The 17,559-nt window shown below is 33.2% G+C and overlaps 1 protein-coding gene across 1 annotated transcript; it reads right to left on the reverse strand.

The window, feature by feature from the left end:
• Positions 1-1,620: 1,620 nt before the first annotated feature.
• On the reverse strand, positions 1,621-15,509 carry LOC113510694 (uncharacterized). Its single transcript, XM_026894197.3, has 13 exons — positions 15,228-15,509; positions 13,563-13,829; positions 10,544-11,730; positions 10,078-10,195; positions 8,599-8,781; positions 7,828-8,015; positions 7,101-7,267; positions 5,488-5,594; positions 4,888-4,998; positions 4,528-4,616; positions 3,477-3,561; positions 2,700-2,829; positions 1,621-1,785 (listed from the first exon to the last, which is right to left on the reverse strand). Exons 1-13 carry the CDS (start codon positions 15,389-15,391, stop codon positions 1,759-1,761), a joined length of 2,823 nt encoding a protein of 940 aa, XP_026749998.2. The 5' UTR covers positions 15,392-15,509; the 3' UTR covers positions 1,621-1,758.
• Positions 15,510-17,559: the final 2,050 nt, after the last annotated feature.

A 17,559-nucleotide genomic window follows, 5' to 3' on the forward strand; every position in this document is an offset into this window, starting at 1 on the left:
TATAACATGCGGCAAATGATATGATGCAACGCATGACAGGTATAAATCGCAGCTTAATAATATTACCATGAACTTGGTTTGTCCTTTCAAAAAATATTCATTTTCACACCTTTTCACTCCGTATTCTTTGCATTGAAACGATTACATTTTTAAAATATTTTTTATAAGATCACGACAACCAAATACTTTCCATTTAGAAAACCAAAATTCGATTATAGTGGTGTGTAAAAAATACATAAACATATTTTTTATGAAAAAAAATTTATTTAAGGTAACAACAGATAATGCTGTTTCATAAAACAGTTTTACAAACATAAATGTTAATAATATGCCATGTATTCACTAGCTGTTCTGATTTTGAAAACTTATGTAGGCACAAACCTACATTTATAACCTAACTAAATTATTCAGCTGTGCATCGGGCCAAATTATTTACACTCTCTACATTATCTCATTTAGTTCATTTTAAACTATCGTGTTTACACATATTTTAAATACACTATCGTCAAAAACAGATACGTATGTACTATTTACCTGCAAAATTTCTTCATCGAGTTAAGTTCCGATAGTGTATTTAAAATGTTATTTCACTTACATCATAAATATGGATGTTAGATATTTATTTTAACATTTTTTTTTTACAACTTAGAATGTCAAAGAAGCTGACGGCCCACCTGATGAAAATGGTAACCGTCGCCTATAGACATGAGCAGTACCTTTTTATGGGTGATAATGAAATAGTAACCCCACCCGCGCTATCGGTATACACCGGCAGGGCACCAATGAAGGGTGATGGATAATAGATGAAGAGGAAACAGGTCAGTTAGCCCATCCTGACAAATTTAACTATTATTAGCCACGATGGTTTCCAGGGGGGACCATGTGGAGGTCGACAAGGTATATTGCTAGTAATTTATTTGACCCCATTACAAACAATCCCTTTTCCCCCCACATGAGCAGTACCATGGATATAACAGAGTATACTGTTTCGCGCATGATACCCTCCCTTACGTTGCCATACCATATTATAGGATAATAATATAGGATTAACTTTCATTCCAATAATATAATCCAATGAGATGATCTCTGTATAATACTTTGGAATGATCAATTGCTACTCGTAATAATCTTAATTAAAAGATTATTATAATTTCTCCTTCTAGCGCCTGTACACGTATTTAGCGCTTTTAACTATAAAACTAATTTTATTAAATATTCTATGTAGTTATTGTTTCAGTCCCATTTATACAATATTGTCAATGTTCTTTGAAACAATTTGTTAACTAATGAATACACAGCTTTACATAAACACAAAAGAATATTTTCCAATTTTTTTTTAATGTGCATATTTTGTATGAAGTTTTATGTGACAAAAAATAATAGTAACTAAATTTTATTTTATCCCATCCAATGACCATTTATAATAATAAATTGTACAGAAAATTTACATGATGGATTAATGTTTAATTATAATAAAAAATGAATTACATGTTATTTTTGTTACATTAAACATATATGTGATATATGTGACAACAACATTCAGTGAACCTTATTTAATATATATATATATATATATATATATATATATATATATATATATATATATATATATATATATATATATATATATATTAGATAAAATCTTGTATATACTCGACATACAATATTTACCTATAGGTTTTGGGCAAAAGAGCACAACAAAAGCGTTATCCTGTATACCTATATTAACTAGTTATTTTAAATATTAATATACTCCTTTTAATAATAAGGTCTCCTTGGATTATTCTGAAAATAAATAAAATGTAATTGAAATATTAAACTCATAAATGTAAGTACATCCAGCTAGGTACTACTATTAAAAATATGAAATTTTAAGACAAAAAAAAATCATCTATTCATGATTTTTTTATACAACTTAGAATAGCAAACAAGCTGACGCTCCACCTGATGGAAAGTGGTAACCGTCGCCTATAGACATGAGCAGTACCATGGACATAACATAACAGAGTATACTGTTTCGTTCATGATACCCCCCATATGCGTTGCCATTCCTGAGGACTCAGGTGTTATTCCTCTGTACACTGTAAATTCACACCATATCCCACCCTTCAAACCGAAACACAGCCATGCAAACAAAACTGCTTCACGGTAGAAACGCGAATGGAACAGAGGTACCCAAGCAATCGACCTTTGTACAAAGTTTTCCTCTGGTATTTATTTTTTCACGCAAAAACTATTGAATGGATTTGAATAAAATATGGTACACAGATAGGTTATATCTTAATTAAGAAAATATAATACTATATATACTAACTAATGTACGCGGAAGAAACCGCAGGATACAGGTAGTGATTAATTCAATGCGGTTCACATATCATATGAAAATAGATGTAAATAATATCTGCACTGATTTGACAAATATTTTTCAAATGTTCATAACAAATAAAAATTTTTAACAAAAAGAAAAAAATCATTTTTTATACACCAAATTAATACAGTATGGTGGCAGTATGCTCGTCTCTACCACATTAAATTCAAACATGCTCAAGACAATGTAGAATGTTACGTTCATCACAATGGTAATAGTCGACAAACGCCCTCTGACTACACCATCAGGAAATACATTCTTGAGCGTACTTTTTAAGTTTCTTTTCATGTTGTCCAAATATATGAATAAACTGGTATTGCACTCCACTCACCAGTGGATTAGGTCTGAACCTATACGCAAGCATCATCCTCTTTCTGTAGGCATCAAACTCGTCGTCTTCGGGTGACACTAGATCTGACGCGGATGCACCAAGACCAAGGTTTGCTACTGGTTGGTTCGCTCTGTTTAAATAAAAATTAATAAAAAATCGTTAATGCATAATTGTTTCAAATTTGAATAGTTTTATATATTGGCCGAAAATAAAAAAGAATTGTTCTATGTTCTATAAATTTTTATACATGTCCGTACTAATTATAATAGACTTTATAAATGTAAATATGAGTTTACTTGGTGCGTTTTGAATCCTTAATGACTCAACCAATTATCATGAAATTTGCATATACTAAATTACATAATACTTTTTGTCGACTACATCGAACTGGAATAGGAACGCAACTATGAGACACAGTAGTCTTTGCGCAATGTCAAAACAAACATAGAGACAAAGTTTCTAAAAATTATGGATTTGGTTTCTGTTGCTTTTTTAAGACTCATATTATTATTTTTTTTCTAAATATTTTGCTACATATATCACATACATAGTCTAATTACAATTTTATTAGATTAGTAAGACTTGGAATAGAACCATTGGCCTATAACCTAAGTCAAGAACACAGCTTATATTTTCAATAAATTTATAAAAGCTAAATTTCAAAATAAACAATTTGTAACCTTATCTCCATATCCTCATTGTTAAATTTTGTTAAATCTTTATTTCTTAAATAACAGCTTATCAGCTGCCTTAAAATTGTGTACATTTACAACTTACTTGTTAATAGGCTCAACTATTCCCGTCCCTTCAGCACCAAGCCCCTGGCCCTCGTTCCAACCAAGTTTCTGTAGCATTTTGAAACCTAACAAAAAAATTAACATAAATTAGCAGATCAAATAGAGCATTCTAAATAATCTTATGCTCTGATTATTTTTTTTATTATCACATTTGAAATAAATAATTTAATACATTGCATAATACTTAGGCGTCCCTGATTATTTATTTAACATTTGGTAGGTTGTATTCAGAGTTAAATATAGTTCCTCCAAATGGATATAATTTTTAAAACTAAAATTCCGAATAATAACCAACCTGGCAACAATGGCTCTATTCTTGTTTACTACCTTTGTAGTAAGTATAACGTTATTTATATAATAAAGTATACGAATGTTACAATGGTAATTTCGTTTGTGAAGCACCATTTGCATTATGGAACACACTTCCTCATGAAATTAGAAATAGCCCAAGCATTGGGATTTTCAAAACACGTCTGAAGAATTATTACCTCTCACAATGCTGATGTACGTACTTATTATATTTATGTATTATATATATATATATATATTTATATATATATATATATATATATATATATATATATATACTTTTCTCATATTGGGTTTGCTGGAAGAAATCTCTATTGGAGATAAGCTCGCCCTTGTGCACTATTATGTTTGTTTTTACATTTCAATAACCTTTTGTGTACAATAAAGAATAAAGAAAGAAAAAATTATTTATATCGAAAACTGCACTAAAATCAAACTAAAAATGTTAGTTAGCCTTAGCCATTAGGTCAATATTATGAATGGAAGAAAAGAATTTATAACAGTTAAAACTATTTAAAATTAAATTCTTAAGGATCTATAACACAATTTTTACGGTAAAATTTGATATTTTAGTGTAAAAATTGTGTTTTAATTTTTGAGCTTAGTTTCACTTCAGGACAGACCCTAATGTGTATGTACAAAATACAAAAGTTTTAACACATATATAATTAACGCACACTTGCTTATTGCAAGAAGTATAGTTGGTAGAGATAATTACATACCAACATTGTCTTCCTTTAGTTTGAATTCCTTGTAATCGCTCAAGTCTGGCTCCTTGCCACTTTTTACTGCTGAATACTTTTCCATGAATCTGTAAATTTATTAAACATGTTGCCAATTTATTTTTCTCTGAAAAATTTACATATTTGTGAAACTGTGAATAATAAACTGAGGTCCCACGTAATTGAATTAGCAACTGTGGCCTTATTGCCTATAGGCAAGGACATAATATGCGTTTTAGAATAAATACACTGTGATGCCCATGGCAAGTTAGAGGTCTCGTTCACAATCAAAGTGGCAGTCATTATTAACCTACCCCCACCTTAGATTATTTTCTTATATAAATGTAAACTATCAATTACTTTTTTAGTTCCTCAGGTGGTAAGAAATCTCCAATATGATGCTTCCCGGCAGCCTGCTTAGTGAGTTCGGTAGCCCATCTCTCTGTTGCACTCATCTCTCTCGCACGTAACCTGAAAATTTATATTTGAAATTTGGAAAAAATAAAACTATATTCCACTATTTTAATATATAATAAGTTTAATATACAAAGTTCACAAGTCACGGTAATCTTCGAAATCGCTCAATCGGTCCACGTGATGGTAAGCAGTTACCGCAGCCTATGAACGCCTGCAAAACCAGACGCGCGCGTTCCGAATCTGAATATATTATATATTGTTTGCTCAAGCTTGAGCAATAAGATAGATTTTATCCCGTTAAAAAAATTAAGATGGCTGTATGCGGGTATTCAATCACATTTAAATAACTGAACAAAATTCAAATAAATTTAATTTAAAGATAGGTTACCGAGCCAATTTTGCTCAAGTCGCGAACGATAAAACAATAAATTAATTATATTATCATTTGAAATCACTGACTTAAAGTCCCGGAGTATGAAGAATAGATTTTTAAAAAGTTTGTAAAAATGTAGTGTATGTACATGTACATATATGTTTACTAACTTGTGCTCCCAAGTGCCTTCTGAGGTGTCTTCGTCACTATCATACTCATATTTATTTTTTCCTGCAGCTGCCAATCGCTCTACTTCCTGTCTTTTCTTCAACATGTCCTACGAAAAAATATGTATTACAAGTATTATTATTATTAGAAGTCTAAGATACCAGGTGCATGCATAAGACCATTTGTGAAAATAGATGAAAAACTGTTCCTTGGATATCAGTTCTCTATTTTTCCATTTTCCATTTCTTACTCTTATCATAAAATCAGCCTTTAAAGTGGATAAGTGAATAACCACTGCTGAACATAGGGCTCCCCCTTAGGGGATTTTGCCAGTAGTTGCCACTCTTGGTAGGCGGGTTGGCAACCGTAGTTAGACTTTGGTGATGTTTTAACCCTTCTATTCATAATTTTTTTTTTTTAATGGAGAAATATATCAAGATGAGATAATTCATGTTCAAAATTAAAGAAAAATGGTTAAAAAAATAAATTTGACAACTATGTTTTCTTTTCTGCAATGGACATTAAAAAGGTATCCAGACACGATTAACTTAAAGCGAACTTGTTCTTTTATATAATTTTGGGCATTCAATGTTATGATGGAAATTTTTACCATTATGCAAAGAAGGATTAAGAAGGACGCAGATGGAGTTTCAAGATCGAGCATTAATTTTCCTTAGTAGCCTCTTACGGCACTCATAAGAAAGAAAAGGTTGGCCCATTCTACGTTAGGATGAAATATTACAATGCATAATAATATTTCATACTAATTGTATCCCGCGGCTTCACCCACATGAAACAGGATCAGAAATCTGTATTTCTAATTCAGTGATTCTCAACCTTTTTTTTGTTGCTTCACATATTTAACAATTTCAAAATTTGGCGGCACACAAAGAAAAAGATAAAAAATATTTACTTACTACAACAACAATTTTAAATATTTGCTAAATTTGGCGGCACACAAAAGTGCCGCGGCACAGTGGTTGAGAATCACTGTTCTAATTATTTTTTAATAAGTAAAAATGTAATAGTGAACCCGCCTATGCTATCGGTATACATTGGAGAAACCAATGAGGGATGATAAAAAGGAATGAAATAGGTCAGTTCGTCCCTCGTGACAAATTCAACAATAATAAATCACAGTGATTTCCAGGAAAAATCGCGTGGTGTTGATAGAATATATTAGGTTAGACCCCGTTACTCATTCTAACAATCCTTTTAATACATTAATAATAATAGATTTATATTTACAAATATATACTTGAGGTAGTATACATTCTGTACGGTCTAACACCGTACATATTGCCTGAACACTGCTACTATAATTGGAAGCGGACATCAACTATATAGTGTACCTACTACATACTACGTAAAGCATTAATAGTGTATCCGACAGATATCCTTCGCTTTAACCTATCTTAAAGCTATTATTGTGTACAACTAGCGCCGACAGCTAGACCTAAACTATACACATACTTTGCGTTCGATTCGATTCGATATATAGTCCAGCATAATCGTTACAAGAACATATATAAGTGGATGCAATTTTTAAAATTACCCTTATTAAGAAATCAGAATAAATAACGATTTTAGACAAGTCTATTTAAAATCACAATACCTGATATAAAAGGTTGAGTTTGAAGTTGTCCTCGCATTTCTTCCAGTCCTCAGCACTTAAATTAGTAGTTCCATAATTTGTTAATGCATACTGCATTAGAGCTTGGTTGTTACGATTCACGTTTGTTAATTTTAGACCATCTTCGTCGATCTTAGATAGTTTAGGACCTGGTTATACAAATAGAATATAAATGTATTATATCATATTTTATAAGTACATTACCATATTTTGACCAGTTCAACAATCTCTCGATTATAAATTACCGTGTACGCTACACTGGCGAAGCACCAGTGAGGTACGATCAGTGAGCCCATCGTGAGGAATTTCACAATAACCCAGGCTTTCAGGGAGAACCGCGTGAAGTCAACCTGATGGGGTATATCGCTAGTCATAACTAGCGATATACCCCATCAGGTTGACAGCCTCATAAGGCTGTTAGATTCTTTTAATAACCAATCCCTTTTCTCTCTGGCATATGGATCACATTCTACATTCTCTGTCTCTTTCTTTGCCGCCAGTGCTCGGTCAATAGATAGATACTCTTTATTGTTTCCTCCAAAAGATTACAGTAATAAACTTGTTATAGATACAAAAAATTGCAAGAAATGATCACACTGAGGAAACAATAGATAGCCTTATCGCTGAAAGCGATCTCTTCCAGGCTACCTTTAGATAGAGAGGAATAGTTATAAACAGTTTGATCAATATTAAAAATAACTTATATTACCTGTTGGTAAAGCAGGCGGCAACGCAGCCACCAAGCCTGGAGGTTTAATATCAACCATAGGAGGGTCATCGCCCCACCGCGACTTTTTCTTCCCTGCCCTTCTGCGTTCTCTCTTCACCTCTGGTTCCTCGTCACTTTGAGAACTGGTTTGCTCTCGTTTGATACCGTGCTGGTCCCAGTTTGAGGCACTGAAATATATAGTTACATAATTTGAATGCGTTTTTTTTTTCTTTTGTATCTACTATCAAACTTCTACCTATAATTTGATCTGAATAAATTAAATGTCTAACAATATCACTGTAACTTATTTCGGAATCTATTTATAACTATTTTCACCCCAGGTAATTATGGAATAGGCACGGAAATAATAATCATGCTTTACGTAAATAATAGGTGGCCGCATAGTGTCTCAACTAGTAATTATAATAGTAATATTATAGTTTAATGTAAAATAGCCATTTATGCATCCAAGAAACTGTAAAAATCGCATTAGACTTGGTGCAATATTTTTTACGTCATGCTGGATCAAACATACAGACAGTGAAAATTTCTAAAAATTATTGTTTAGACATCTATTGGTCTTATTTAAATCCCTTATGTTAATTTTTCTTAAATACCTTCCGTGTACAGATATTGTCTAGTTACAATTTTACTATGTTAGTAAAATTTTCATTCATAAATAAAAATAATGGACACGAATTTAACTTTTTAACTGATGGCAATTAATAGAATTACCTTAAAACTATAATTAATTATTTAAAAAACCATTACCCATCCCTCTTATCATCAGTGGGTTTACTATCACTACTCTCGTCATCCTCTAAACTGAATTCCGGTTCATATTTATCTTCAGGTTTCACCTCCGGTTTCTTATCCATTTGTCCTTCATTTCGCATTTTAATCACTAGCTCCCTGAACGCCTTATACTCATTAGAGTTCGTATTGTGTAGGAACCTGTAAGAATATCCACAGTACAGTGATCCCGCACTCAAAGAAAATAACAAATAAGGATTACTCTTCAGGTTTGATAACCTGCATATGTCGTAGTGGAATAATGTCATCTGTTTAAATGAGCTACTAAAATATAATAGGAAATATAATTTCCGGTGTTATCATTGACACTGTTGAGTTGTCGTTTCAACACACATCACTATGACCTAGTAGAGACAATCTATTTTTCGGATAGGCAGTAAGATAAATGAAGTGGGTGTTTTCCATAGCATGGGCGACATCTGCTTTAACTGTCAATTGTAAGCAAAAAGATATTCAATTGTTAATTTTACACTAGTTTTTCCTGTGGAAAAAATCTTAATTTGCACATATTCTTACAAATTTATGGTGAGTAAATTAATATGAATCTATTGTAAGTTTGGAGTTTAATAATAAAAAACCCAAACTCCAAAATAATATCATCACAAGCAAAATATTTATTCCTTTTCTTGCAAACGTACAAGTGATTAAACATATTCTTTGAATTTCATATTTAGAAATACCTCTGCAGTGTTAATTCAATTTTTACAGATGATTTATACACAATTGCTCACTTTCTACTATAAATCATCATAATAACGCATTACAAAGCATTTTATTATTTTATCAATTATTTAGAGATAAAATTTAAACAGGATAGCTAATGAAGACTAGTCATATGCACCCTCTTGAGACAAAATTGTAAAGTGCTGAGTCTTCTTCCTATCATGTTTAAGTCGCATATATAGGACATAATTAAGGCTGGTATTTGAAAAATAAAAATCCACATTATCGACAAAGTATTAATTACATTATTAAAAATTATGCAAAGATAACCACTGCAGGTTATTGTCAGTACGCAAACCATTTCTTCTCTCTATCATTAGAATATTCAAAAACTTAATTAAAATATGAAAAACGTATTCTGTTATTTAATTTGTTTATTGCAAATTTCCGAATGCATCATTTCTTGAAATTATGTATAATGTTCGCTAATTGCGATATCTTTGCTGAATATGTAATCATAGTAAATGCAAAAATGCTTATTATATGGAAGCTTCCGTGATTAGACAGCAAAAAAAGTAATTGGGTTTAATATTTAAAGATTGAAAAATTATTATATGTTACAATGTCTCAAAACTAAGTCATAGAGTTATTGTTACGAAACAACAAACTCAACATTATTCCACTAACAAATTAAAGGAAAAATATAATTGTAATATAAAAAGAATACAGCACGTATCCTCCTGTTGGGATCAAAACTGGCTACAGTGGCATTACCACATATTTTGATCTTGTGAGTGTATTGCTTTCAGGACATTTTCCCAGTGGTCGCCGTTGCAGGCGACTTCGCTGGCTGCACGCTGCACTGACGGCGGGAACGCATCTGCAGAGAGAACTGCACACCACGGGTCAACATTTTGTCTTTTGGCCACGCGTGCGACCCGCAATAACTCAATATAAATCGATACGTTTATACTGAGAGATTACAAGTTCTTTGATAACTTATAGCATTATTTAAAAAATAACTTCTAAGCTTTTCTCATATATTTACAAATTGATAAATTTCATATTAATTAAAAAAAAATAGCAAATTGAAATTATAGTAACATTAAACTAAATATGTATATATCAGAGAACTTGTAACATTTTAAAAATAAGAATAGGGCCTTTATACAATTATTTAAAAAAAAAAAGAAATAAGAATATAAAGGCATTTTTATAATAAAGAGTTGAGAATGTTTACCTTGCGATGTGTTTGGTGGTACAGGTATATTCCCAGATTCCATATCCTTTGACTTTGCAATATGATTAAGAGGAAGTGGCATAGGCGGAGGAATATTTTGAAGCTTCATGGGTTCAGGTGGTGGAATATTAACAGAGTCTAAAGGCTTAGATTCGGAAATGGAATGCAGGGGCCCAGAGTTTGATGCCATAGAATTAGAAGGCATAAATGGTACATTGGAAGAACCATTTCCATTTGGTCCGAAGTTAGGCCCATTTGGACCAAAGGGAGGTTGAGGACCCATAAACGATCTATTATTATTATTTATTGAATTTGGTGGTATCATAGAGTTAGGGGGGCCATTTGGACCCATAATTGGAGGATTAGGAAAAGGTGGACCAAAAAACGGAGGTCCGTTTGGCCCAGGGACAGACATATTAGGCCCACACATATTGGGGGGCATGGGACCAGGCCCACATGGGCCATTAGGACCATTTGGACCCATAAAATTGGGTGGCATAGGAAAATTAGGTCTCATAAATGGAGGCATTGGAGGCATCGGAGGCATATTAGGACCACCAGGACCCATCATAGGGCCTGGACCCAAATTATTTGGTGGAGGGCCCATATTTGAACCAGGTCCCATGTTAGGTCTAGGACCCATATTTGGACCAGGTCCCATAGGGCCAGGTCCCATAGGGCCAGGACCCATAGGACCAGGACCCATGGGTCCAGGTCCCATAGGTCCAGGTCCCATAGGTCCAGGACCCATAGGACCGGGACCCATGGGGCCTGGACCCATGGAGCCTGGACCCATAGAACCAGGACCCATAGGTCCAGGCCCCATAGGACCGGGACCCATAGGGCTAGGACCCATAGGACCAGCGCCCATAGGTCCAGGACCCATAGGACCAGGACCCATAGGACCAGGACCCATTGGTCCAGGACCCATGATTCCAGGTGGCAATGGACCAGAGCCTAACAACTTCCTATCATTATCAGACTCATCATCAGAATTAGGACCTCCTTGCCTACTCCATTCATTAAGATTAGATTCATTATTTTGATCATCCGGAGGTCGAATAGGAATTTGCATCAAAGGTATAATAGTTTTATTTTCAACAAGCTGCTTTCTGTCTTCAATAACAGGCGTCATAGGACTGTGTGTACGATTGCGACCTCTGTCACTCCATCTTCGATGTCTTTCCCTATGTTAAACATTTTAAACTATTAGTCATGTTTAAAGTACTTTGTACAATGCCAGTATTTTTTATGCAAATAATAAATATATAATTAAATAAGTAGCTTGTTTATGTAACTGAATTGCTACGAGGATGGATTGAAAAGTTCGCGGCCTCAGCAAGAAAATAAATATAAAATATAAACCAAAGTAATTTTATTTTTCCACGTAATCTCCACTTAACTCAATGCACTTCTTCCATCTGGTTTCCAACGCCTGTATGCCAGTCATAAAAAAAGTTTCTTTAAGGCCTCCAAAAAAGTCATCCACCGCAGCTTCAACCTCCTCATTTGATGAAAATTTTTGACCTCCAAGGTGTCTCTTTAGGTTTGGGAAGAAATGAAAGTCTAAAAGTGCCAAATCAGGGAAACAGGCGGGATGGGGCAGCAATTCACAAAGCCACAATCACGAATTTGAGCCACAGATTCAACAGACGTATGAACCTGTGCATTATCCTGATGGAACAACATTTTCTTGCTAAGTAATCCTGGCCTTTTCTCTTTGATTGTTTCACACAAACGATGTAAAAGGGTGCTGTAGTAAGCCAAGTTTATAGTTTCACCTTTTGCAAGGTAGTCCACCATGATGACACACTTAGCATCCCAAAAAACTGACGTTATCACCTTGCCAGCTGACAAAATTTCTTTGGATTTTTTTGAAGTTAGTTCATCAGGTTTTTTCCACTGCTTGGATTGCTATTATGACTCTGAGGTGTACCCAGGTTTCATCCATTCGTCACAAATCTGGCCAAATAATCTTGTGGATCAGCCTCAAACATTTCCAAAGAGTCGCGAGAAATCGTGAGCCGTATTCGTTTTTGTTCAACTGAAAGCAATCTGGGTACCCACCGCGCAGCTTAGGAAATCCAAGTTCATTGACTATGATGTTTTATGTTCGTTCATACGAGATGCCAATAGTGTCTGCAATCTCCCTGATGGTCAATCTCCGATCTGCCAATATCAGATCACAGATTTTCCCGATGTTGTCGTCAATAGAGTACTTCGTAGACGTCGTAGGCGGGCCGGAGCGAAGGTCATGTTCAATACTCTCTCGTCGACGTTTAAATTCTGCAACCCACTTTTTCCCAGTCCTATACGACGGAGCAGATTCCCCCAATGTTGTTGACATATCTTCGTGAATCTCTTTTGGAGTTAGTTTTTTTTAAACAGGTATTTGATGACCACACGTTGCTCAATTTTCTTCATTCTTTAAAAACCCTGCACTTAGGCTCACAAAATTCAGTCTAATTTAAAAACAGATAATGCTATTGCGATAAAATTTTACAATGTGACAACCAGAGAGTAAGCAAATCGAATGAGGTCAGTTACATTAAAATAGTTCAAGTATTTATGTGTTAGGCCACGAATATTTCGATCTACCCTCATAACTATACATCATCAAAACAGATTGAAACGGTCAACTTTGCAATTATAAATGTAACATTTAAGATTTTTAGTTATAATTCACACCATAGAATTGTATTGCATTATTATTCCATTGTCCTTATCCAAAAATCATCTATTTGAATCCATTTCAAAGGAGTATTATTAACGAGTTGCATAGTCAAGCCTTAAGACAAAAAGTCAGACTAAAAAGTAGACACTTATGTACAATGTGATTTATACAACAATTTCCATATTCCATTTATTAAAAAATTACAATTATTTCTAAACTAAAATCCAAATTTCATACAATACTTCATAGATTCCCCAGATAGCCTTGTTGCAGACTACCAGTGTCTCCACACTAAAAGCGATAGCAACCCTACCCAAGTTATATAACAATATAATTATTACCTACCTTTGGCCTCTATCTGTAGACTTCCTTCTATCTTCATCATAAGATAAATGGCCTTCATCATATTGTTTGTCATCCTGAGAATTTTCTTCTTTAATCCTTGCTGCTTTTTCTGCTTTTCTCTCATCATCAATTAATTTATCTTTCTCTTTCTTTTCTTTTTCCTGTTTCTCCTGTTTTTGTTTCTCTAATAAAGCTTTAAATTGACTCATAAAGCTGCCGTCATTTGAGAAAATATTGTTTGATCCTTTCTCATCCTTGGTTTTAGGGCTAAAATAAGCATAAAATAACATTGATATTATCAAAATTGAATAATAAAATTGATTAAGAAAATCCAATGTAGTCTAAATCTTATTTAGCAGGATCTATCAAATCCCAGGAAAATGAAGATATATGAGGACATATGATTAGAATAAATACCTATTTATGCATATGACTTATCATACATTTACAATTAAAAATCTTAGTTTGACCTGATAAAAATTTCTGTTTGCTTTAATAAAAGCTACACAGTTCCATAGAGTAAATTGTAAGTAAATTTAATACTTTAAGCAGAAATTTTATTTGGGGCTTATTAGCTCCAAAAAACAAAGCATATCATATTTTATATAACACACAGATATTTCAAAGAGAGCAAAATGAAACCATGAGATTATGAATCACAACAAAACTATGAAAACTCTTTTATAAACATTATGTCATATATTCAATCATTTTAGTTACATCAAAAACAAAACTAGACTTCACCACTTTATGAGTCAGAAAAAATTTTAAGTTTCAAAAGAAATTTCATTAAAATTGAGAACCAATGGATTAATAACTGGCACAGGGTATGACCGTTTTATTGTTTATATTAGGACTTTTACGGTAGGAACACAATCAATAATGTAATTTTAAACAATAATATGTAAAAAGAATGGAAAATAAAAAATAATTGTCCTACCCTGGAGTATATACTGGTTGGAATTTTTATGTTTCAACAATTATAAAACCTTAAAATATCTATATAAAGATGAATAAAAATTATCAAGATACTCCAGCCAGTCCTAATTTTGGAAAGCTAGACAGTGCAATATTGTGGCTGCGAATTTTTTTTTTGTTTTTAGAGCACTGATGGCATTGTTTCTACACAGGGTTGGGTTTCATTATCTGGTTCTTTACTCAGATGAACATTGTAGCCTTACTATACATATATTTTGACTCTTCAATACACCTATAGTCAATCTGGCACCACTGAAGGGACTGTAGTACCACCCATGTCTCAAACAAATCAAAAGTTTTCTCATAATCCACAAATACCCGACTTAAAAGCGGATTATACTGTTTGATCTTCTATATAATTTGCCGTAGCGTATATATGTGGTATATGGTGCTAAAGTCCTTTAGGTAGCCAGTTTGTTCAGGTGGCTGAAAGTCGTCGACTTTGCGCGTAAGATAATTAATCAGAACTCTCGGAAACAGTACGTAGATGCGATTTAAAAGGAATAATGTTCTATCGTTCTTTAATAGGGTATTGTCACTCTTCTTAAAGAACAGCACTTCGGCAATTCTGCTCCACGCCTCGATTGTAACACCATTATGGATGAGAAAATTAAATAGCCCCTAAGGTAGAAAACTGATAGTTTTCTACCTGTTAGTTATAATATTGATCATCAAATGAAAGCTTACTTTGACAATTTAGCTTGAGCGGCGAGAGCAGTAGCTTGCTTTTGAGCCTCCAACTTTGCTTGGATCTCCATCTTTTTTCTCTCGATTATTTGTTCTTGCTTCGACATTTGAGCCCATCTTGTACTTAATGCTGATTTATTTTTACTATCCTTGAAATGAATCATTATATTTCTTTTCAAAGCACTTATAAAATAAATATGTATAGAATATAAAGAACACAAAACTCAGTTAAGAATTCCAATTCAACACTCCGACCGACATGACACTAGTGATGTACCAACTACTGCCAATTGTCAAAGGCAACTTAACCTCGAATACATAATAAATCTAAACTATTAGTACCCAAAGATGTCAATATAAATCCCTAAGAAACGACGTCGACCTAAAAGGAGTCCTTACTAATGAAAAAAGAAATTGGGGTTCCGTAGAATGTAAGCGGGAATTCATGATAATTACTGGCGTATTTAAAATTATATTCCAGAGAAGTCCGGTTTCTTAAAGGTTTAAATTCATGCCATATACCACCCTTCAAATCGAGACACATTTAGTCAATAGGACAGAGGTGTCTAAGTAAATGACTTTTATAAAAAGTCTCTTTCTGATAGATATGGCGTGAATTTACAGAGTACAGAGGAATAATATCTGAGTCCTCAGGAATGAAAACACATGGGGGGGGGGGTTATCATGGGCGAAACAGTATACTCTGTCATGTCTATAGGCGACAGTTACCACTTTCCATCGTTTAAGTCGTGGCTAGTACAGCCAACCTAGCTCCGCCCAGAAGCACAAAAGCTTGCTTGGATTTCCATAGGCCTCACAGAGCGACCTCACTGTTCCGAGAATTTCTAAACGTTGATAGGCCACAGCTTCATCTTTCAAGATTACGCAATTATTTCAAAAGCTACTCTTATTCGCTTTCGAACATTCATGTTAAAAATAATAGCTATATCGTCCGCATAACCTACCGTATAGAGGCTGTTATCGTTAAGCTCTATTATGAGCTCATTTACGAAGTGTAAGTCATTATCAATTTCGATGTCGTGCATACCAGGTTTGATATTACCCAGATTGATTACACCAGTGTATAAGGTTCCTAAAACATTTCGGCGATGTCCACACTGAAACTCATATATATAATTATATCTTCGATTCTTGCCACCCTCTTGTATCTCGACGTGTCTCATTTGGATCTCGGCGAACTCTTTTAAAGATTACTGATTATTTTACATATTACTCTTTTATTGATTATTTGACAGACCATCGATTGACTTAATTAAAAGCAAGCTTCAGAAGTAAATTGATTAGATTTAATAATAAACATTCAATAAAAAAAATAATATTCTGGTATGGAAATGTATTAAAAAAAATTTTTTTTGTAATTTTCTTAAACATCTTGTGTCAAAATGTGTACCTACATTTATTAATAAAATCAGATCAACTACTTTAATTATAATAAAATATTAAAATTGTTATTACTTATACCAAATATTGTAATGAATTATTATTGTAATGTATATAAAACACTAATTTATATTTTAATTGATTTTATAAATTATTTACTATCATGATACTTGAAAAAAAAAAATAATGAAATTATAAGAACACGTGGTCTCGCTGACTTGTTTACTCGAATTCGGCCCTGTAGATATAAAAGATTGTTATTTGGGTGTGGAGGCACTTCTTGTCCAACCGTTGAACAGAGTGGATCTTCCTGCCGTATCAAGAGTGAACAAGTATAGTAAACCACGTGGTCATTATATAAAATTTATCACAATTATTGATAATAGAAATCTTAAAGAAACTATAGTTAACAAAGTTTGAATGGATCAACAAAAGTTGGGTATTCATGTTATATTATTTGTTATATATCATATATACAGTAAAATAAGTAAATATATGATTTAATAGTACGATATCTAAAATAAATGAACTCTGAGAACTTGTGCTTCATTTTTGTTTCTTACTAAAAGGCTTACAACCTTTATATTGCTGAAGAATATATCATATAAATGTAAACTTAGAATTACGTAGTTAAATTACAATGAAAACATACTATCCTACAGTAACATATATATATTAAATATTATAAATAATAATACTATTTTGAGACGCTCGTAAGCAGTCACCTCGAAACGAATGCGATGATATGGAATCCCCATGAGGTTAAATATAATATAATCGCTCTCGTAAAATATGTTGTAAGTGTGTTACGAGGGTGGGATACATTACCCACAAGTGCTAGAAACAGTCCAACTGTGAGTACCGAATGCTTATGTTATAGCGCGCCGTCATTCGGCTACGTTTAATGTCCCGCCAGTAAGAACTAACCTAC

This window comes from Galleria mellonella, unplaced genomic scaffold, assembly GCF_026898425.1.
Source record: "Galleria mellonella isolate WM207_F2 unplaced genomic scaffold, CSIRO_AGI_GalMel_v1 utg32, whole genome shotgun sequence".
Lineage (NCBI taxonomy): Eukaryota > Metazoa > Arthropoda > Insecta > Lepidoptera > Pyralidae > Galleria > Galleria mellonella.